Source organism: Petaurus breviceps, unplaced genomic scaffold (genome assembly GCF_028583685.1).
Source record: "Petaurus breviceps papuanus isolate PSGF00001 unplaced genomic scaffold, PetGlider_PUasm1.0 154, whole genome shotgun sequence".
In the NCBI taxonomy this organism is placed as follows: Eukaryota; Metazoa; Chordata; class Mammalia; order Diprotodontia; family Petauridae; genus Petaurus; species Petaurus breviceps.
Genome location: NW_027185715.1, coordinates 8,497,835 through 8,521,234, shown reverse-complemented (window position 1 = coordinate 8,521,234; position 23,400 = coordinate 8,497,835). Strand labels below are relative to the sequence as shown.

Here is a 23,400-nt window from a genome sequence, read left to right as displayed (position 1 = left end):
TCACAGTGTTTATCATGATCATAGGCACTGTAAATATTGCATTAGTGCTATGGTGTCCTCCCCATGAAATTATTCTGCATATATTTTGCATTTAATTTTCTACATACATATTATATCCCCCCCAAATAATGTAAGTTCCTTAAGGGAAGGGAATGTTTCTTCATTGTCTTGGCATCTCTAGTGCTTTGCACTCATTAATTGCTAAATAAGAGCCAAACACTCACAATTTCATATAAAGCATTAATTTACTAAATAATATAACAACTTGTTTTTGTATTATGAAATGTCATAGAAAAGGTTTTCTGAACTTAATACATTATTATGCATAACATTTTCAAAACATAAATGTTATGATTAAATATTCTTAAAATAATGTCCCATGTGATTCTAACTTTAAAAGTTAAGCAAAAAGTTATATAATTTGGTATAATGTATTTGTCACTAAATGTAATCAATAGTTCTCAAATTTTAGAATAACATACCTAGAGGTTGCAATAAGTATCTTCTTGTATTGAAGATTCTTGCAACTCCAGCCAATGTTAATACCCATGTCTCAGCCCACTGCTTCTCTGCTGTGTCTCTTGAATGATGAATGAGTATGTTGCCACCGCCTGACTCAATCTTCTCTTTGTCAGCTGTGGTAGAAGCTTCTCGAACACGGTCCAGTAGATGAAAGAGAACCTACATTGTATATAAATGACATGTTATATATCAATTATAAATGATGGCAAAGGTAACTGAGGAAGTGCCACAGAAAAGGCATCATTCTATCTGTGGCCAAAAGTACAAATAAATAAATATAATAGCTTACTTTGTAACCTTTCCTCAAAATAATCCTGAGAGGTAGTCTATTTCCATATTTCTGGTCTTTGACACACTCATACTTTGGGAAAAAATAACCTTGAGGTAATTTCTCATTCCAGGTAAGAGGAAATCGGTATAATTCCATAATGTGAATTTCGCCAAAGAGACCTCCTCTCATGGAACTGAAGCTAGAGATTTCTAGCCTATGGGCCAAAACTTGATATCAGCTTAATTTTTTCTAACTTATGGGATAAATAGAAAATGGTAGCTCTCAAAACATGATGACTTTAAAAATATTTAACTTATGTATTCTAAAAGTCTAGCAAAAAAAAATAGTTATGTCATGAAAACAAACTATTTTAATCTGTATGAATATTTAATAAGTATGAAAATGTTATATGGTCCACTTGCCAAATCAGGAAGTTAATAAACTGAAAAGGAATTAAAGAGAATTATAAGAACTACTCCCTTCCCTCTAGATGCTGCCTTTAGAATTTTCATTGTCCCCTCTCTCTCTGTCCCTTCCACATAACAGTGCCTAAAGAGCTGGACCTTCAAATCCTACATTCTCATGCTGCTCCAGCCTTCTCCAGTGAGAGAGAGGAGACTTGGACAAGAGGGTATTCCCTTGTGCTGCTTCTTCCCTCAATGCCTCTCCTTTACCAATAGCATTTATTAAGAGCAATAATTTCGGCCTTAACTATTTAATATTGATTCTTCTAGGAGATAGAGGGTTGGGAGACAGAAAATAGTTATTCCTTAAGTTCAAAATCAACATTTTGAACATATCCTTCTATGGAAACATTGTTAGGGTGATTAAATTTTTTAGAAGGATAATTCAAAAGTATTAGCTGTTAAGTGCATTTCTGTGTGCTATCGAAAGATATTACAAAATGTTTATATGGGAAAATGTGTTATTAAGTTAAAATGTTTTAAAAAATAATCTGTTAATGAGTACATGCGTGCATGTGTGTGTGTGTTTTCATTTGCTGCATTAATTGGGTTCAGTTCAACAATTCAATAAAAACTTAACATCTACTATAAGAAAGGCAACATCCCAGGTTCAAGAATATAAATACAAAATGAAAAACAGAGTAGTGCAGTGTAGAGAAGACTGAAATCAGAAGTACAGAACAAGAGTTCAAATTCTGGGCTTGCTCCTTTCTTCCATGAAACTCTGGATATATACTGGGCTCAAATGAGGGGGTCGGACTAGATGATTTCTTACAGCATAAGATCTATGAACTTACGAATAGTCCTTGCCCTTAAGGAACTCATATTCTGGGGATGGGGGAGAGGGAGAATACTATTTTGTTTTTTGTTTCCTAATTTTTTTAATGGACAAGTATTTTATATCTCCTTGAAAAAGTAAAAAATTTTTACTTTTTCCCTGTCTTTCAGTTCCTTGTTTCTTTTAACTTATGTGGCTGAAATTTTTTTCTGGTCTGTCAGCAGCTTGTAATTTAAAAAATTCACCATCACTCTATTATCAGCGATAATTACTTTTCTTTTATAATATCCCCTGGTATTTTCCAGTTTGTGGGATCAGGAGAAAATGGGACAAATAATCAAAAAGGAGGAAGGAGAAGATATGAAATCATAAAAACATTATGGTTTGATGTTTTAATATGTTCTTTGTGTATGAGATAAAAATATTTTCAAATTATTAGGGTACTATTTTTTTTTTTCATTTGAAAGGGGAATGGGGAAATTCCATTATCTTAAAATACCTTAAATCGGTAACACAAAAAGTCCTCTCCCATAGGAACTCCAGACCCCCAGCTCTTTTAGAATACCTTCCATATAACAGTGTGCCATGTTGAGTGCTGCAATAAGGTTCCATGTGCCCCAATGGTAGAAAAGAGAGTCTGCCCTGCACTTTTCCTGACGGCAGGCCGTGGATCCACACAGAGTTCACCAAGTTTGGCATAAAGACACAGCCACAAACAGTCAAATGGAGGTGCTGGATGGAAGGGACGGTTTAAAACTACTCCTTTCTCCTCTGCTTGCTTCTGCTGTGCTGCCTCTTCTCTGTTCAATTCTTTTTCAATAGTTTCACCTCTTTGGAAAAAATAATCTGAAATGTTCCACTATGAAATAAAGTGGAAAAAAATAACATTAGTTTATAAATATAATAACTCAAGTTTTTAGTATATAGTTAGGCTGTTTTGAAATTAATAAAACTCTTTCAGAAATATTTATCTTAAATAGGGCATGAGAATGAAGCCAACCCATAGAACATGCTAATTAAATACTGATAAAACATGTAGGCTGTGAGAAAAACTATTTTAATATTCAGAGATAATTGATTTCCAATTCAATAGATCTTTGTACTTTAAACTTACCTATGATTTCTGGCATATGATTTTACATAGAGAAGACCAATTACTTAAAGATTTATGTTGGATCAGAATGGCAAATGGTCAATGAGGTGGGTTCAAAACTGAACAAAAGATTTTACTAGATAGAATTTGGGAAACTAAGCTAACTGAAGACACACAAAAGGCAATCTGCTTGCTACCACTATTTTACTAGTGATATCATAAGGTTATGAAACAGGGAATATCACTATCCTGAAAAACGGATAAGTATTTAAATACACAAAAATTAATGGAAATGTGGATTGTGAAATTAAGTAGGATATAGCTTTTTAATAATATTGATTATACAATAAATGGAATCAAAGCTAAAAGAAAAAAATGGAAAAAAAACCTATGTATATAACAAGTAAAAGACACAAACCAATTATGTAGTAAAAATATGAAACAATAGGCAGACAACTGCAAGAGAGAAGGATGCTAGGGCAAGAATGATGCATTTAGAATGAAATGACATTGACTTAAATGTTGGTTCTGCTGTCTGTGTGAACTCAGGCAAATCACTTAACTTCTAGAAGTCTCAGTTTCTTCATCTATAAATAAGGAATTAGATTAATCTTCTGACCCTATACCTAATGCAGTTTTTATGAAAGATTTATCATAAGTAACTTCTCAATTATGATATTAATATAAGGAAAGCAGCAAGAGACTTACCAGTAAGCCTATTGATGTTAAGCTAATATTAAGCTCTTGATTATGAAGTCCAAAGCTACCAGCAACATCTACAACTATCTGTAGGCAGGTGCAAGGCATTGTTGGTAAAAAATCTGTCACAACCAACTGAAGACATTGGAATGCCGTTCTTATTAAAGATTCTCTGGGAATGAGAAGTTAAGAAATATGGATTTGTAGGTACAAGCTGGCACATTTCACAACTATAACATTATTGATCACAACTAATTTCACAACTAAAGAAATGTGGTATCATGAAAATGCCTCTATTTTAAAATAAGACAAATTATAGTGAAACCATTCTTACCCCATACATTTTCCTCCCAAAAATTTCCTAAACAATATTCAAGATGTTACAAATAAGTGTAATAACGCTTCAACATTTTTTGCATGTCCAGTACTCAGTTGAACCCAAAATATTCAGATAAAAGATAATTTAATTTGCTTTTGTTTAAAAAAAGAAGGGACTTTAAGAAAATGTTAGGATTCTTTATGAGTGCTTTTAATCAATGAGAAAGACAACATGCTATTACCATATTGTTCTCAGTAATCTCCATCAATTATCTAAACTGCTTACAATTTCACAAGAAAAGCATACCACAGATCACTAAGAAATAAGGTGCTAATCTTCTTAAGGTAATACCACAATACATTTGTTAAAACCTTCACTGCAATATGAAACCCTACACCAGCTCAAGTTGAAGGAAGTTACAAAATTCCCAAATACATAAAACAGGTGGCATTTTTGAGAGGAGAGAGTGAAGGACACAAGTTATGAAGGAAGAAAAAGAAAACCTGTTAATGACAACAAAGGACAGATGAAATCATTAACTTGCAAAATGTTCTTAGTAAATTCTTCTTGTAATTTCTTAATGATGCTATATGTGCATAGATTGCTGACTCACCTTATGCATAGGACAGTTTTGGGGTCATATCTCTAAACTCTATCATAACCTAAACTACCATAACTGGCTGAGTTCATCACCAAGTAAGCTTATTATAATACATTGTTTCATAATTTTCAGACTACTTCACTTAACAATGTCCAATGAATAACCAGATAGAATCAAGGGCACAAGCAGAGGTATTATTGTTGGCAAAGTGAGGAGTCTGGTCACTCACCCTCATGACAGCAAAGAGGAAGCTGACAAATGAATGATATTGCAGTGATCTGAAAAATGCAATTAAGGAAGAGAGGAGACTCACAATGGATGGTGTCAATTGCTTTCAGTGGGAGCATGAAAGTGAGGTTCTCTATTTTAGAGGCAGTGGAGATGTAGTTGTGTGTGCATGTGCACACATGACAGAGAGAGATCAGTACAGGGATTAGCATGCAAAGTGAGGGCCAGTTGAGACTGAATAATAGATCTGTATTGGACTTAGCATGCTGCACAAAGTGGCAGAAAAGAAGGAACGAGGTCAGGTAAGATTTAGAAAGGTATGAACAGCAACTAGACAATGGGACAAGGCATTTAAGGGCCAAAAATATTGTAAAACTGGACTAGTTAACTCTTAAAGATGAAGACTTTAAAAGGAAGATAGTAAAGCCATAGGAGTGGAGTGCACAGAGCAACAGGGCACTGTGGTAAGGAAATGGAACACTGAAAGATTACAGGCAGATATTAAGTGGGGATATTCCAGACCTAGCTCTGACTTGCTCAAACAAAGTGATCATTCAATCTTCAGGGTAAGCACTTACACCTCAGAAATAAACAGACATTACAATTCAGGGTATGATTGTTTTGTTGCTTGCCTAGAATTAAGAAAGAGAAGAAGGAAATGTAATACAGTTTAAATTTAAAAGTGTGACTTTTTTTTCCTTATGAGAATCGGCTGTTTATTATTTACTAGCACACTATCCTATATAGTAGAGCTATGGACAATACATGTGGAACATTTGTATGTGATAAGATCGAGGGTATGACAATGCCTATACGTGGCTGAGCTGGAGTGAAAGTCATCGGTGTTGAGCACCACTCCAATGAATGGGGAAAATATTCTTCAGACCAGCCTTGTAAACATTCCCAACACAACCAATATGGATGGGAAAAGAGATCATGGAGATATGAGACAGAAAGAGGGAAAGGTCCAGTACTCAGTCAATCCCTCCTTCACCAAATTTTTGGAAAATTTCATTTTTTTTGACCTGAGAATTGGCTACTGGGGAGCTAGACCCTCTAATCAGTTTCATATACAAATTCTACAGATTGGGAATATGATTAAATTCATTAAGCACCTACTATGTGCAAGTCACTATGAAGGCACAGGGAACACAAAGAAAAAATGGAAAGTAGTTCCTATCTTTAAGGAGATTATTATTCTACTGGGAATTATTACTGGTGACTTTTGTAAAATGTTCATTTAGACAAAATTCCATCATAACATAATTTGGATGTCCTGTGGAACATGTTTATCAAATTGTATTATAGGTAAAATTAATTAACAAATAAGTGCTAATTAAAAAAAGCAGCATGAAGATTAATACAGGGTGAAAGAAGTAAAGACCCATTTTCCCCCTCAAACAAAGGGAAGATAAGGAAGTCCATTTAGTGACAGGAGAGAACAGGACTTGGGAAATACCTGATTTAAGCAAAGTTCCAGATTCTACCTTCCCTTATCCACATAAAAATGACCAATATAAATATACACTATGAAAAAAAATCCTGGCCCTGACATCAAAAATCTACCTGAAAAAAAAAGGAAAAAAAGAAAAAAAAAATCTACCTAAATCAAGTATAAAATAAATTTGAAAAATGGAACACCAAGTTTTAGTAATTAAAGACACCACTGCTAAATATAAAATAAAATAGTAAAGTGCTAGTTTAATAAAATCAGACTTTTAAAATGCTTCTTGCAATAAAAAATGCTCCACTGACAGTAAGACTAAATGAGAGACTTAAAATTTTATTTTGACAGAATCAAGGCAGGGAACCACACTCATGCTCAATTTAGTAAACAAGTAATGCATTTGAAAAGTAACACTATTAGTATATTTAAACCTATATAAACTTTTTGATGTTTACTTGTAGTACTTACCCTTGATCATTTCTGATTGCTCCCATAACCCCAAGCACTAACGGCCATCCGGGCCCAAGACTGTCTCCCTGACTCTGCAGAATCTGTAATACACATTCCAACTGCTTGAGTCTTATATCAGGGTGGATAATATTGGATAACTCCTTCAAGGGGTTCAATAAAAGCAACTGTAACCTCTAAAAGAAAAAAAAATTAGTAAAAGAAACCAAAGGGGTATTTTAAAAAAATATGAAAATTTTAAAAAAGACTACATGGTAAATGGCTATTTAAAAAAAAAAGAAAAACTCCACACATGTATAACAATAGATTCCCTTCATCCAGAATGTCTGGATGACAGAGCATTCTGGCCAATAATCTAGAGAAAACTACCATATATAGGCCACTAATTAAGTAATGCCTTAATCTCCCCTTTGCACTTACATTTGTATTATGGTAATTTTTGTGTTACAACTATCTATGGGTCTCTAGAATGTAGCTTATATAAATGTGCATAAAAAAAAGCTCAAGAAAGATAAACTTTTTTTAAAACCCACTACAAAACTATATCAAAATAAATAATATAAAACAAATCCTTTATAACTCAGATACACTTTTAATATCTTACAGTTTTAGGGCCATTAATATGAACATCAATTTATATCTAAAATATATTTTAAAATCTCTATCTATAAACATTAAAAGCTTAGACTGATTTCATTCTGACCCTGTTACTAGATGATGCTTTGTTGAATAAAACTCTAATATTAAAGAGTCATTTGTTTCTTTCCAAAAGAATAAGAAAGCAGGAAAAAATGGTTATTTAAATAGTTATTTAAGATTTTCTACTTCATAGGATCAGAAATTTTAACCTGGAAAGTACCTATGGAGGTTAACTGTGCATTAGACTCAAAGTAAGCAAGACTTCAAATACCTCTTAAATGACACTGGGCAATACATAGATAAACAGACAGATACAGAGATCTATGTAATATTGTGGATGGGGGAAAATAGTCTATTCTCAAAATAACTTTCTTATATTTTTTTTTGTGGGGTGTGTGTACACACACAAACACACACACTATATATATATAGATATAGATAGATATATATACACACACACATACATGCATAAATGAAATGCTATATTCTAGAAACTAATTTAAAGAAATAAATTGCATATTACCACATTTTTAAAAGATCTTATTACTGGAAAAGGGTGACTAAACTGGGCAACAATAACTACTAAACTCTTTGACTGTTTTCTTATTTCTCTAAAATTTTTAAGACAAAAAAATCTTACACACATATTGTTTAATGAAATTAGAAGAAAACAGGCAAGCTTTTACAAATGATATTTTACAGTAGATGATAGCTCTACTATGTTTCCTAGACAGAGTATTCAGGAGCAGGATTTCATATCTTGAATTCTGCCCATTTTCTGATTTGATAAAATAGTTATAACAGGAACAAGGTCACCCTTTACTTCACATTTGTCTCCCCAAATTACCTGATTTTGTGAAAGTGGAGGATCATGGTTAAATGTTAATCCTGCTTTAATAAGTGAAGTTAAGGCTTCTGCTCCCCATTCTCTCATTCGAGAGTTCGGATGCTGACAAACCTGAAGATACAATACATTAAAATTCAAACATTCATCTGCTAAACTGTTGACAAAAACAATATACATTTAAAATCAAAAGTTAATGAAAAAATAGTTTTACAAATGCTGGCAAGTTATATTTTAAAAACAATATTACAATGATCTTAAATGAGGGAGAAAAAGAAAATTAAGCAAAAATTCTGACTAGAATAAGCTTATTAATAGTAAATTAAAAAAAAATACATGTACCTATAGGAAAACTTACCTTCTGTATAAGAGGACAAGAGGAAGCAATAGAAAAAAAGAGAAAGGAGGAAAAAAGATGAAAACTAAGACAAAAATTGCTGGAAAAAATAGAGGATTACATCAGAGAAAATTAATATGAAATTGGATTAAGCTACCAAACTTACATAAGAAAAAATGTATTCTTCACAACAGGCTTTCAGTAAATTCTGCAAAAATTTACACTAAAAATATCCAGTAAATTCTGTCTCCAGTCATCCTTTTTAACAATATCTTCCTTTGACAAATGTATGCAAAAATTGAGTAATAAGGATTTCTTGTGATAAAAGTAATTAAAAAAAAGCGATTCTAATTACTAATGGAATTAACATTTAAAGGCAATTTATGTACAATGTTCTTGCTTTGAAAGCCATTTCAGAGAGAATACTTTCATATACTTAGATATAAAAGGGTTCACAGTTTCTTATGAGAGATTTCCTCATTTTACAGAGAAGGAAACAGGTTGAGAGAAGCTAAGGGACTTGCCCAAGCTCACAGAGCTAGTAAATGTTTCAGGTCTTCTGACTCCAAGTTCAACATTCTATCCATTCATTGAACCATATAACTACTTTGCTTATAGCAACAAGAACCCAAGGCAGGAATAAAAAAACAAAACAAATGTTAACATCATGTATTCAAGATGGGTATTCTTGCATATAACGAGCAGCTAGGTGGCACAGTGGATAGAACGCTAGCTAGGCCTGGAGTCAGAAAGATCTGAGTTCAAATCCAGAAGCCTCAGACACTTGACTGGCTGTGTGACTGAGCAAGTCACTTAACGCTATCTGCCTCAGTTTCCCATCTGTAAATGAGCTGAAGAAGGAAATGACAAACCAGTCCAGAATCTCTGCCAAGAAAACCCCAAACAAAGAGTTGGACACGACAGAAAAAAATTACTAAGCAACAAAAATATTCTTACATGTTATATAACAGTTGAAGCAATAGATTTCTTTATTTTACTGAGAGGAAAAAGAGTCACTCAAAATTCTTTATCAAAAAACAGAACAGTGTATCTTAGAAAAACAGGTTACCTCAAGAAGATGGCCGGTTAAAGGTCTCCACAAAATTTCTATTCTGTGCATGTTGACAAGTCCAGTTTCTAGCAATTTGGCAACTGCAAAAAGAGATGGTTCCTAGATAGAAAAAATAGGCTACATTTTGATACTGCAAAGAAAATCTTTAGTACTTAGAACTACCATTAACATCAAACTACACAAGATAAAAGAGGTTACCAAACAACTTAACAGTGAAATCCAATAAACATTTATTAAAGCACCCGATATGAGCCAGGAACTGTGCTCATACATTGTATACAGTTAAGAAATAAAAAACAACTCTCGGTTATCTGGAGAATACCAGTCTTCTGGCATCTTTGAACAATGAGAAGGCAATGAACCTCAAAGTAGGTTAAGAGGGGTAGGAGGGAGGAACAGGTGTGTCAAGAATCATCTTTCAGTAACGAAGTAGCCAAGGCAGGGAGAAGTATCCCTCCCAACAGGTTGTGATTGGTCATTTCTCAAACCAGAACAAAAGCAGGGCTGTGAATGACTGTGGCTGCTGAAGTATGTTTTCCTCCTTTTCATTTCATAAAAAGCCAAAAAATACATGAAGAAAAGCAACAGAAATCTGAAATGGAAGGGCAGGGAGAAGAGGGAAGAGAATGACAGAGATCACAAGGTAAAGCAGGACACAGTGAATAGCAACCACACTGACAGCAGAGAAAGTACAACAGCTCTATAAATCTTGGAAAGAGGCAAGAAAAGGCTATGTGACTCCAGAGGTGCCTAAGGACAGCCAGTATTCACCAGAGCAGAGCATCACTGTATTCTGAGTCAGAAGAAACTATAGAGAGCATACCCATTAATTTGACAAACAAGGTAACCTAAGTCCTCAGGTAAATGACTTACCATCAATCTCGAAGATACTAAGGCTGAGTCAGGATTTAAAGCTAAGCCTCTGCTTCCAAAGCAAGCGGCACTTGACAAGCTGGCCACAATAGGTAATAATTACCATTATTTCATAACACAACTGCCCCATCTTTTCCGGTGCCTTCCTTCTCTTATACCCATTCCTGCTCCTTCCTTCAGTACTCTCCCAGGCCATCAACCCTGGTCTAACTTCGCTTTCATCCCTTCCCCATCTCAAACATTGAGGCGACTGGTTCATCTCTGCATCATCACAGAAGCCCCTTAATGCTCCCTACCTCCTTCAATGTTTACATCTGACCAAACCCCAACCCACTATGAATCCCACTATCTGCCACCTTAGTAAGGTGGCCCAGGGAACAGAGTGCTAGGCCTAGGGTCGGGAAGATCTGAGTTCAAATTGGACCTCAGACAGTACTAGCTGAGTGATCCTGGGCAAGTTACTTAACCTCTGCCTCAGTTTCTTCAACTGTAAAAAATGGGAATAACAGTACCTACCTCACAGTGTGCTTTTGAGGACCAAATGAGATAATATTTGTAAAGCCCAGTGCCAGGAACATAACTGGCACTTAATAATGCTTGTTTCCTTCTGTACTCACATGCTGCTAAATCTCAGCTGGGAATTCAACACAGTCAAGCAATCCTTTCATAACCTTCTTGATCCCTTCTCCCACTAACTAGAGACTATTCCAAACCTTCTCTCTTCAAGCCCCTGACCAAAACCCCTCTCCTCATTTTCTCTCAGATAAGGACCAAACCTCATTCTTTACTGAGAAAATATAACAACAACCTAGCATTTATATAGAATTTTAAGGTTTTCAAAGCACATGACAAATATTCTTTTATTTTATCCTCACACCCTGGAGAAGTAGGTGCTATTATGATCTCCATTTTATAGATGAGGAACATGAGGCAGACAGAGGTTAAGTGACTTGCCCAGGGTCACTCAGCTAGTCTGAGGCAGGTCTGAACTCATATCTTCCTGACTCCAGGTGCAGCACTCTGTCCACTGTAACATCTACCTGCCCAATTAAAGAAGAAACCATCTGCTGTGAGCTCCCTTTTCCCTCTTTCTCTACATCTCAGCACCTCATGCTATCAACCCTCATCCTTCTCCTTTACTCCAGCACCTGATGATAGGGAACTTTTTTCTTTGCCAAGTCTAACCCCTCTGCGAGTATGTTTTATCTCATGACCCCCCAAAACTTGCTCCCACAATTATCTTCCCCCTTTAATCTTCCATCTTCCTGCCTATCAAACAGTTACTTTCTTCAAATACCTTCCCCCAAAACTTCCCTGGGATGAAAAAATCCTCACGTGATCCCATCATCCACCACAGCCAGCATCCTACATTCCTCTTCCTTAGAAAGCTGCCTATTCTCATTGCCTCTAGCTCCTCCTCACTCATTTCTGGACCCTTTGCACCTGGATTCATCACTTCATCACTCAAATGAAACTTATCCCTCTGAAGGCCTTTTCTCAATCTTCACCCTTAACCTCTCTGGGTTTTTATGAGAGTGCTCTCTTCTTGGTTTTCCTCCTTCTTCTCTGACTATGACGTCTCAGTCCCTTTGTCGTTGGATCTTCAGTATTATGGCCCTTTACTAAGGTCTTCCCGCGGCTGTTCTGGTCCTCCCTAATCTCTATCTATACTGTCTCAGTAACCTCAGCAGCTCCCATCTTTATGCAGATCAGTTTCAAATCTAGTAGAGTCCCAGTCTTTCTCCTAAGCTCTAGTCACACTTCAGCAACTACCTACTGACTATTCAACTGAATGCCCTGTAAGTCATCTGAAACTCAAACATGTCCAAAATGTAATTCATTCTCTTCCCCTCAAACCACTTCTCTCTCCCATCCCCAAATTTCCCTATTTTTCCCAAGAGCACTACTATCCTTCAGGTACACCAGGTTTCCAACACAGGCACTGTCCTTGACTCCTCACTCTCCTTTGCCCCTCAGATTACATGTCTAATAAGTCAGCAAACAATGTCATTTCTATCACAATTCTCACGTTCATCTCTTTCTCTCTACTCACATCACCAAACACCAATTACCACTCTAGCTCAGAATGTCATCATGGTTCACCTGAATTACTACAGTAGCTTCTAAATGGTTCTCTTGCTTTTCCAATCCATCTTACACATCACTGACAAAATGATTTTAATAAAGTTCACGACTGACCATAACACACCACCAACTCAAACTCCAATGGTGCTCTTACTAGGATCAAATAGAAATTCTTCTGTTTAGGTTTTAAAGCCCTTCACAACTTAGCTCCAATCTACCTCTCATCCTTTTAAAACATTAATCCCCTTTAAGGATTCTACAATTCGTTCAAATTGACCTTCTGGCTGGTCCTCTAATATGACCTACAGCTTCCATGCCTGGTACTTGACTGTTCTCTGGGTCTGAAATGCACTGAATAGTATTTCCTCCTCAATTTCTTAGCATTCCTTTTTCACTCAAAACACTCCTCAAGTCCCCCAAAACAATATTATGACTACAACAATATAAAGGGGAAGAACAAGCAAAAAATAATAGACATGAAGGCTGCAAAATTACAAAGAACAAATATGGCCCCAAAGAAGAGATTTAAGAAGACAGCTCTCTCCTTTACAGGGGTGGGAGGTAATGAATGGTACATTGAACGTTTCCAGATTTGTTCTATGTATCAATAAGTTTTACTGATTTTTTTCCTTAAAAAAAAATTTTTTTTTGGTTATATGGGATGGCTAGAGAGAGGGGGGTGGGTAGTAAAGCAATATAAAACCAAAAATTACTGAAGAAAATTATTTTTAAAAAAATTTGCTCAAGCTATACCTTTTGTTTTGTCTTTTGGAGGAGGAAGGCAAGGCAATTGGATTTAAATGACTTAACCAAGGTCACACAGCTAGTTAAGTGTCAAGTGTCTGAAGCCAGACTCAGGTCCTCCTGACTCCAGGGCAGATGCTCTATTCACTACACCACTTAACTGCCCCTCAAGTTATGCCTTTTAAATGAAGCTTTTCCCAATTCCCACTGGTCCTACTGCCACCCACTCCCTATAAAGAAATTTACCTTGCATTTATTTTATATATTTGTTTATATTTCAGCTCCCCCTTGATTAACTCAAGTGATTCGAAGAAAGGGAAAGTTTCTTTCTTGTGTTTATATATTCAGAACTTAACACTATTTCTGGCACAGGGTAGATACTCAATAAATATTTATCTCATTTGAGCTTTACAACAATCCTGAGATATACAATAGGTATTCTTGTACAATTTGTAGATGATTAAGCTGATAATCAGAGGTGAAATTAATTACCAGTGATCTGAGAGTTAGCTAGTGTCAAAAGTACAAAAATCAAATTCTGACTGTAAGTCAAACATACTATATTTACTACAACGTGGCCTCTTTGATATAGAAATCATGTACCACAGTTGACCAAAAGATTAATTTTAATCCTGCCCCCTAAAAATTGTGTCATGAAGGAGTTCCACTGTATTTTATTGAGCAATATGTAATATTTAAGATATAAAGGCAAAATGTTGTACCTTATTATTTCCATAGGCCATATCCATTGCTTCTAGAGATAAGGAGCAAAGGGCATTTATTAAATGATGCAATGATACATCATCAAGATACCTAAAAAAAATTTTAAAAACATTAAGACATTTTGATCTATAAAATGTAGCTGAAGTTAACTCTTCTTGAAAAAAATTATTTCTTACTGTGAGCTTTCAAACAATCTTGAAAGTATGTTTGAAATGACAGGTAAATCAGTCATAACTGCTGTAGTTAGAACCTAAGAGAAACATAAAATTAGATGTGACACAGAAAAGTTCTGGGCAGTTATTCAATCAAGAATAATGATGATTCATGCTTACTGTACTGGGTCCTTCTACAGCTCTGCCAGGTTTTAAGGCACCCCCACTACCAGGTTTCAGCCCCAGAATCCACACAAGATGCTGAAATGGAGGGAGAAAAGGACATTTAAAATTAATGCAAGTAAAAATAAAAAATTTTAAATGATAGCAATACGCAAAGTTTATTAGTGGCACCACTACTGACATCATCAAATGTGTACCCCAAAGACTAAGTGATGATACTATCATTACCTTCATTAGAATGAGGCAATTAAGGGGCAGCTAAGTGGCACAGTAAATAGAGCACCAGCCCTGGAGTCAGGAGGACCTGAGTTCAAATCTGGCCTCAAACACTTAACACTTACCAGCCGTATGACCTTGGGGAAGTCACTTGACCCCAACTGTCCTGCCCTCCCCCTCCAAAAAGTTAAAAAAAAAAAAACGAGGCAATTATGAGTGACATTCTAGCACACTACACCATGCATACCTCTCTCCACTCATTTTCTACTCTGGTATCTTTCTGTTCATGCATGAGAAAGAAAGTCCAGGGTGAACACTGGATCTATGAATCCTGCCTGGTCCTGAGGGTAGTCCTAACTACTACACATAAAACCAGATTTTGATGCCATACCTGCAGAGTCGCCAAGACAAGTTGCCATGATGTCCCCAGAACAGCTCCATGGCAGTGTGCCAAGTTAAGTAAAGTCCTCATACACTGGATATTTTTTGAGGTCAGCTAAAAATAAAACGAGGAAATGTTATATATTTTTTAATTTAGTGGCAGAAAAAAGTAGCAGTATTCATATAAAAAAATAAACAAGTGATTTGGACAACAACTTTAAATACTATGCAAAACTATATTAAACTCTAATTCCTCAAATCGCAAACTATACTCATTCAAGAAATGAGATTATATATGTAAACTGTATAATTCATCATCTCCTTGTATTAATTACTTAGGCTAAAAAAGGTAAAATTTCAATACATGTCCAGACAAAATTCAGAAGATTTCCTTGTTAATGTGTTAGCCAAGAATAAGTAAGGGCATCTCTTTTACCATTACTGTCCCCTGAGGCTGGACTGCTAGAGGCTGACCAACTGCTACAACTTGTTGATGAGACTCACTTGATGGGCTGATCATCTGAACATTCTGTCCCTGAATGGAATATGCTAGGGAACAAAGGAAAGATGTAATAATTAAAATATATTAAATGTTTATCTAAAATTCAGTTTTTTAAAATATCAAATTATAAGCATAATCACATTTATTACTGTACAATGTAGTTATCTTGCTACATATAATATTAATTCTACATCTGTATTTTCTGGAGTAAGGAAATTATTTACATTTTAAAGACATGTAAAAAAGTTATTAAATCATAAGGAGAAAAAAAAGTTTCCTATACCACTGAAAATGCTGATAGATATTTTCATGTAGAAAATAAAGTTAAAAGATGAACTTTTCCAGTGATGGAGAACCAAGCAGTTAATATTTTTAGTCAGAAAATTATCACACTGAAATATACATATATCATGTTAGAATGGCAGATGGGTATATGTAAAATGAAAATATTTTCAGATACGCCTGTTTTATTTAAATTAATGTGATAATGAAATGGTATCACTGTTTAGTTTCTGATACAAATAGATGAACAAAATGGAAAACTAAATTTCAAGTCTTACATTTGCTAGAAAATGTAGCTGCAGTTGTCGTGTTCAATACTGTAAGAGCATAATGTGGAGGCAAGGAGCCTTTGCAAATGGCAGTAATAAAAGCATCTCTTGAAGTTACAAGGCCTAGTCTCCCACAGAGAGCAGCCATTGTCAGCTCAGCTTTTAAAATATTTTCAGTGGCAGCTTCATCTGTGCTGGAGAGAGAATAAGCTATTTAGGACTTTGGGTAAAAAAGACAGCAATACATAGCCCCCCAAAAATTCTGAGAAAAAAAAAATCAGTATACAAAATATTTTAAAAACCCAAATAATTGGAAAGCATATTTAATTTGTTCTTACAGCTCTTGGTAAAATGAATTTATTATTATAGTATTTCATAAATACAAGTAAAAGTTTAAGCAATACATAGGTCATACATAAATATAAAATTAAACTTTTAAGCGATTAACAAATATTTAGGATATCAAATACTTTTCCAAAGAGGCAATTTTATAGCCTTTAAAAAATAAATATATTAATTAAAGTTAAGTTGATGGTATGTGCTTCAATAATCTTGCAATCTCATTAAAAAGCTAATTCTGAGGTAGAACTAGGTTTTTTGTTATTAATATTTTGCTTTCTATTAAGCAAGTAAAAAAAAAAAGCAAGGCAATCATTACTTTTTTGTATAAAGGCAATAGTTCTAAAATGAAAGCAAAGAAGTACAAAGATTGACTACCTGGCATCAAGAAGAAGTGACAATGCAGCAAGAAGGCCACACCAGCAGGCATTCACCATTTCTTCCCACACAGCTCTGCTAACTTAAAGGAAAAAAGATCTCACAGTACTTATTGATACTGAAAATGTTCAATGTTTCACCAACAATTCAATTTTGAAAAAAATTTCATTCTTTGAAAATACTGCTGAGTTACCTTTAAAAACTGACAGTCACACAGTTAATTTCAAATTTAAAATTTAAAAAACCTGTCTTTTAAAACACTTGGCTACAAAAAAGGCTTTTCCCTAACTACATGACCGATCTCATTTTACACTTTAGAAAAGTATGACATTTTATACCTGTTTCCTTATCCATCTGGTCAGATCCTGATTGAAAATCTTGCTGTTCTGATGACTGTGCTGGTGAAGAAGCTGTTTCGGAGGTAGTCTGACTCTCTGTTTCCACCTGTCCCAACTCTCCTTCAATCATAGTAGTGATGCCACGTACAAGGTCTAGCAAACAGTGAAAGGCCACAGACATAGCGTACCCTTCAGGAATAGTTGGAGGCTCTACTTTATCCAGCATCTCAAGGCTGAAATTATCAAGAAATCACAGCATTAATGAGGCAACAGTAAAGATTAAAGTAACAAAAAAACCCAAAACACCCCTGATATTTAAAGGAATGCTTTAAGGTTTACAAAAAAGCACTGACATGAGTCACCTTATTTAATAATTCTCAAAGAGAGCATTACAGGTAACTTGTAGAACACAGAATAGTAGTTTTAAAGTTGAAAGGAACCTTAGAAATCATCTAGCTCAACCCTCTTATTTCAGAAATAAGGATACTGAGGCCAAAACAGGTTAAATAATTGCCTGAGGTCACATAAGAAGGAAACCAAAGAGCCAGGACATAAACCTACACTTATGGAAACAAAACTGTGACACTTTATACTACACTGCAGCTATCTCTAAAAGCGAAAACTAAATTAATTTTTCTTAATGACAAACTAAATCATATTTGTACAAATGGGAATACTAAAGTTTAGTTTCCAATTTCCTCAATAATCTGTCATCCTCTCAGCAAGAAAAAAAGAAAAGGCCAACTGCTACATTTGTGACTGGTAACAAATCTGTAGAAAAAATGATAACTTTCTAATATTTTCAAGTATGGAAAGTGCCCTATCAAGATTATAAAATGTTTTGGCAATGGCGTAGGTGCTTCAATCATGAAAACATACAAAATGAACACACTCATCCAAAGTGGAAGGGCAACTAGGAGACAACTTCCCAGATCCTAGCTGCCCCAAGGTGAGGGTGGCTCCCTATCACCTCCAAGATAAAATATAAAATCCTGTTTGGTACTTAAAGCCTTCCCAACCTGGCCCCTTCCTATTTTTCCAGGCTGGAAAGATGAGTAACTAACTAGGAATACAGTGGAAACAGCACTGGGCCTGGAATCAGGAAGACTTAAATCCAGCCTCAGACACTTACTAGCTTATGTGACCCTGAGCAAGTCACTTAAACCTTTCTCTGCTTCAATTTCCTCATCTATAAAATGGAGATAATAATAGCACCCACCTCACAGGATTGTCATCAGGATAAAATGAGATATTTATAAAGTACTAGATGGCACATAGTGGGTACTTAATTCTACTTCTCACTCCCCTCCAAGTACTCTGTGATACAATGACAGTAGGCTACTTGCTGTTCCTCATATACTCTATCTGCCGACTCCATACATTTATACTGGCTGTCCCCTGCTGTGCTTGGAATGCTCTCCCCCATCCCTTCATCTCTCAGAATTCCTGATTTCCTTCAAAACTTAGTTCAAAACCCACCTTCTATAAGTAGACACTGTGGTATGTAGACACTCACACATACACGACAACCTTCCATTTTATTAATCTTACATGTACATAATTATTTGGACATAATCTCCCCCATTACAGAGACAGCTTCAGGAACTATATTTTTACCTTCTCTGTGTCCCTACAATTGAGCACATAACTCTTTGAACCACCAGGAAAAAAAGTCCAGAGACAAAGACACATGAATTTAAGTATATTCCTACAGGGTGTCATGAGGCCACAGTTATTTATGTCACAACAGTTTTTTTTCCCTATATCCAAAGCCAGTATTCACTCTAGTGCTCATTTAAGAACTCACTGAAATGGTAGACCTTATAAAATATACTTATGTGGTATCCTTTCAAAAGAAGCAGTGAAAAAAGTTTTAACTGCACACAAGTTGGAAGAAAGACACTCAACTGGAAGGTGGAATTATGGTCATACTTTCAGATTATTATGGTCAACACTTTCAGATACAATAAAGAAGGCATAGAGGAACATCATAATTATCAATCTGCAGAAGATCTGAGCTAGGAAAAATGTACTGTACAAGAGAGCCAGGAACCAAAAGCTAGAAGGAACCATGAAGATCCATCAAGCTAGAAGGAGCTGAAACTAATAAGATGAAATTTAAGAGAGATAAATACCACATTTGGCCTCAAAAAATCAATTGTAAATGTAGGATGTGTGACTAGACAACAGGTGAAACAAAAAAAAAAAATCTACAAACCCTGAGAACAGATAGTGACAGAAAAGGGCTGGGTGGTCACTGTACCACATGTTTTTTTTTTTTTCTTAATTGTTTTACTCTATCCCAAGTAAGGGTTAATACAGGAAGTAAGGGCTGGGTGAAAATGACTGTGACATAAAGGAGTTCAAAAATGACTGGACTGATTCAGTAGGTAGAAGGTTGTCTGAAGTCTTCAAGTAGATGCTGGACAATGACTTGCTGGAGATATCGCAGAAGGGATTCCTACTCAGGTTAATGAAGAACAAATCGATGATCTTTAAGGTCCTTTTAATAACTTTGCAACTGTGATTTTTCTATAACAAAACAATCAATTATGATGATAATGACCCATTATTTTTTAAAAATAATTTACTTAAGATGTATTTATATAAAGATGTACTAAATGATCCAGTTGGTTTTAACCAGGTATTTTTCCCCTTTGACACAAAGAAAGGCTTACATATTGGGCTGGGGAAGAGTGATGAAAAATGAGTGATATTAAAAAGACATCAATAAAAATCCATACATATGGGTATGTGAATTTATGTTGTAATGGGAATGTAAATTTTAAAAATCTTCCCTGCCCCTAGGCTAAAGTGCACCTGGAGCCTAGGGTGGGAGGCTTGTTTTTCAGTAGATACTTCTTGACTGGCCAGTGAGTCAATAAGGTTGTTACATTCTCTGAGCCAGGAGAAGGCTATGTAAGCCCTGATGTGTAGCTTTGTTTTGGGGCTCACTTTGAGAAGTGTTCTGTGATTTGATCATATGAGACTCTGGGAAGCCGTTGGTTGTTGAGAGCTCCCCCCGGCTTTGAAAAACCCAGATGTTGATTTGGTATGGATGTAATGGTTGGACAGTTTGGAAATCTGTCTACTTGATCTAGATCGTTTCTGTCTTGATAATTCTGTCTGTATATTCTGAAGTTCGGGGTGCTGACCTTTTTCCCCTGGACTAGGTAAACGATACATATTTGATTGATTAAAGTAAGCTTGTTAACTCATTTTGAGTTGCTTTCCTTTAACAAAGCAGATCTAAGAACCTGTGGTGGCAGCAACCCTGGGGTCGCTGGGGTGCTTGCTACTACATATGTATGTGTCATATACACATTCACTTGTTTTTTAAAATTCCAAGGTAAACTTTGAAAAAGAATATGCATAATTTCGATTCTCTTCTCTGACAGAACACCTGAGGAAAAGACACTGAGTCAGTTACTCAACATCTCTGTCTCACTTTTCCTAATTATAAAACGAGGAGGAGGTTGAACTAGACTGTGTTAATGGGTCCTTACAGTTCTAAAGGTCTTTAACTCATCTTTGACTTTTCCTTCCATTAGATACAGATGAGAGAAAACTAGCAACCTGTGAAACTACAAATATTCAAGTAACAAGATATTAAGTGATCTCCCCTTCTAGTATGTATGTCTAAGGATGGCACAGAATTCTCATTCTGGTATTTTAACCTTCTGTCCCCCTGTCATGGAACTGAAGTCCAGGATAGCTCCCTCAAAGGGAAATGAAGCAGTGCATGGTCTGTACAAGTATATGGCACGAGAGCAGCACTAAAGAGATTATCATCAGAGATTTAAAATCAGAAAAGAAGGTAAACTAGTCACACACAGGGAGCAAGTGAGGACAAGCCACATGCTCCACTGGCACTGACACAAGATCAAGAGAATAAGAGGAAGGTTCCTCATACAAAGCCTGGACTCGTTCTCAAAAGTTTATGTTAAGCTTGGGCTGGTTACAATCTGTACTAAATGAGCGAGCACCACCTTGAGGGAGAGACAGATCCACAAAAGTATGGCTTTAGTCCTCTTTCATAAATAAATATATGGGGCAACAGAATGAGAACCAATACAGCACTGAGCACGTGTGCATCAGGAATACCAAGTAGGATCAAAACCACTAAGAAATCTCTAGTGTAACAAGAGGGTCACTAAAACCAGCCAATACGGAGACGGTGCAAATGAACTGAAGCCATTAGACAAAAACAGCGATAACCTGAAAAAATAACAGTGAGAGAAGAGACCGCACTGCCTCTCTCATGTCTTGCCCTGGAACACTGTTAAAAGTATATAAACAACATAAGGAATATGAGAAAAAGTGAGCCCCAAACCCAGGCCTCAGAATCAATCAAAAATGTCACAGCTAAGCTGTGAACAGAAGAACATAACAATACTCTGTCCTGAACAGTAGTTATCTATACTAACGGGGAAAGAAGATACATTGAAAAGCATTTCATGATGAAATACCATCCCCAGATTGTTTTGTCGACAAAACAAATACTGGCACTACTTACTAGGTTGCTTTGGCACTCCCCTGCACGGTGATGGTGAGGATAGGTATCCAGGTCCCTCTGTATTCAAAAGCAGGCAGCACAGTAACACCTCCACCCATTCCCAACATTCCTGAGTTTGTGGGTGCCGAGGCTGGGCCACCAGAATTATTATTTCCTATGAAATAAAGAAGATTATTAACTTTACCTTCAATCCTCTTCTTATTTACAAGTAAAGCTCAAAACCCAAAAGCACAGCCACTTCTTTGTTATAAGCTCCTCTAGTGGTAAAGCCCTTCATAACCTGTTCCCAACATACCTTTTCTAAATTATACATTCCTCCCTTTCTTGCTGTCCTCATTCAGAGCACTTCCTATCCCATCTATATGATTTTGTCCATACTCCTTCTTCCCCTCTGCCTCTTAGAGTCCCCTTGCTTCCAAAGCATCAATGTGAAGCTTTTCCTGAATTCCCTCCCATTACTGCCCTCCCCCACTTTCACAATGGATTTATTTATCTTGTCTATATTCTAGTTTAGGTACATGTGTATCTCCTCTGACAGAACAAAAGCTCCTTAAGGAGAGGGATTGTTTCACTTTTCTTTCTGTATTACCAGTCACAGAGCAGGCACTTAATAAACTAAATTCTGGTTGACTGACTAATTGTGTAGTAGTCCATATGCAGGGAACATAGCTTTTTTAAGGTAAAGAACAAAACTGAGAAGATTTCTGCCTACAAGGTTAAGAAAGTTTAAATAAATTAGTGTGAAAAAACTGAAAAGTAAAAAAAAAATGCAAAAGAGCTTTTACCAGCTTGATTTGTTGTAGTAGATGGAGTCCCTGTCGTTGGGACAAGAAACAATGACTGGATGAAGGATCCCAAAGCATTCACAATGTCTCGGAAAACCTTAGTAGAATGTTGTTTCATGTCATAAGATTGACAAAAGGACCTGCAAAATACTTTAAAATGTTTCTAAACAACAATATATGGTCACAAATCATACTAGTTACAAACCAGTCAAGATGTTAAACACTCAAGTTCCTTATTTTGTCAATCAAAAATAAAAATAACATCTTATTCATCTGAGAACACTTCAGAGAGTCCATCATTCTAAAGGAATTTGGCATCACTTGCTCAGTCTTAAATGAAAAATCACCTTCCCCTACCACCGAAAAAGCCTTCTCTCTGCTTCTCTAAATCCACAGATATAAAGCCTAATTTTGTTTGAAAAAATCCTTAATAATTTGGAATAATTATTTTACTTGCTGACAACTGAAAGTTCTGTCTGTGCCTCTGGGGTCCTACCTTAACAGCTGGGGCTGCACACAGAGCCTGTGAATAGATTCCACTGCAACTGCTCTCAGCCACTGGGGCTTATCTGCATCCAGAAACTTCACTAGGAGTGAAAGAAATATCTCACATTCGGTTACCTAAAAGAAGAAACGATGAGAATATACAACAATGCCAGAATCTAACCACATTTTAAAATATATTCTATGACTAATTCAAGTTGACAAGGGGGTGTGGTCCACTGAAGACTGTGTTTAGAAATACTATGTGAAGGTTGTTTTAATAAATATCTCATTTATTTCATATAAGAAATTCAGTGACCATTTACTTTCTACAAATGTTAATATGGATCCAGAAGACCATTTAATACA

General features: G+C 35.7%; 1 protein-coding gene across 2 annotated transcripts in view; it reads right to left on the bottom strand.

Moving 5' to 3' along the window:
- The window catches only part of MON2 (MON2 homolog, regulator of endosome-to-Golgi trafficking), a 148,596-nt gene that overhangs the window by 70,268 nt on the left and 54,928 nt on the right, over positions 1 to 23,400 (bottom strand). For both annotated transcript variants that reach the window (XM_069080685.1, XM_069080692.1), the window contains exons 9-25: positions 23,045 to 23,169; positions 22,549 to 22,688; positions 21,764 to 21,917; positions 17,248 to 17,480; positions 16,910 to 16,991; positions 16,202 to 16,386; positions 15,576 to 15,688; positions 15,150 to 15,254; positions 14,540 to 14,620; positions 14,384 to 14,457; positions 14,207 to 14,297; positions 9,780 to 9,881; positions 8,377 to 8,487; positions 6,891 to 7,066; positions 3,837 to 3,999; positions 2,601 to 2,894; positions 483 to 681 (exon numbers count right to left, since the gene is read on the bottom strand). In XM_069080685.1, coding sequence (XP_068936786.1) covers positions 483 to 681; positions 2,601 to 2,894; positions 3,837 to 3,999; positions 6,891 to 7,066; positions 8,377 to 8,487; positions 9,780 to 9,881; positions 14,207 to 14,297; positions 14,384 to 14,457; positions 14,540 to 14,620; positions 15,150 to 15,254; positions 15,576 to 15,688; positions 16,202 to 16,386; positions 16,910 to 16,991; positions 17,248 to 17,480; positions 21,764 to 21,917; positions 22,549 to 22,688; positions 23,045 to 23,169 — 2,428 coding nt within the window. The remainder of the gene's footprint in view (positions 1 to 482; positions 682 to 2,600; positions 2,895 to 3,836; positions 4,000 to 6,890; positions 7,067 to 8,376; positions 8,488 to 9,779; positions 9,882 to 14,206; positions 14,298 to 14,383; positions 14,458 to 14,539; positions 14,621 to 15,149; positions 15,255 to 15,575; positions 15,689 to 16,201; positions 16,387 to 16,909; positions 16,992 to 17,247; positions 17,481 to 21,763; positions 21,918 to 22,548; positions 22,689 to 23,044; positions 23,170 to 23,400) is intronic.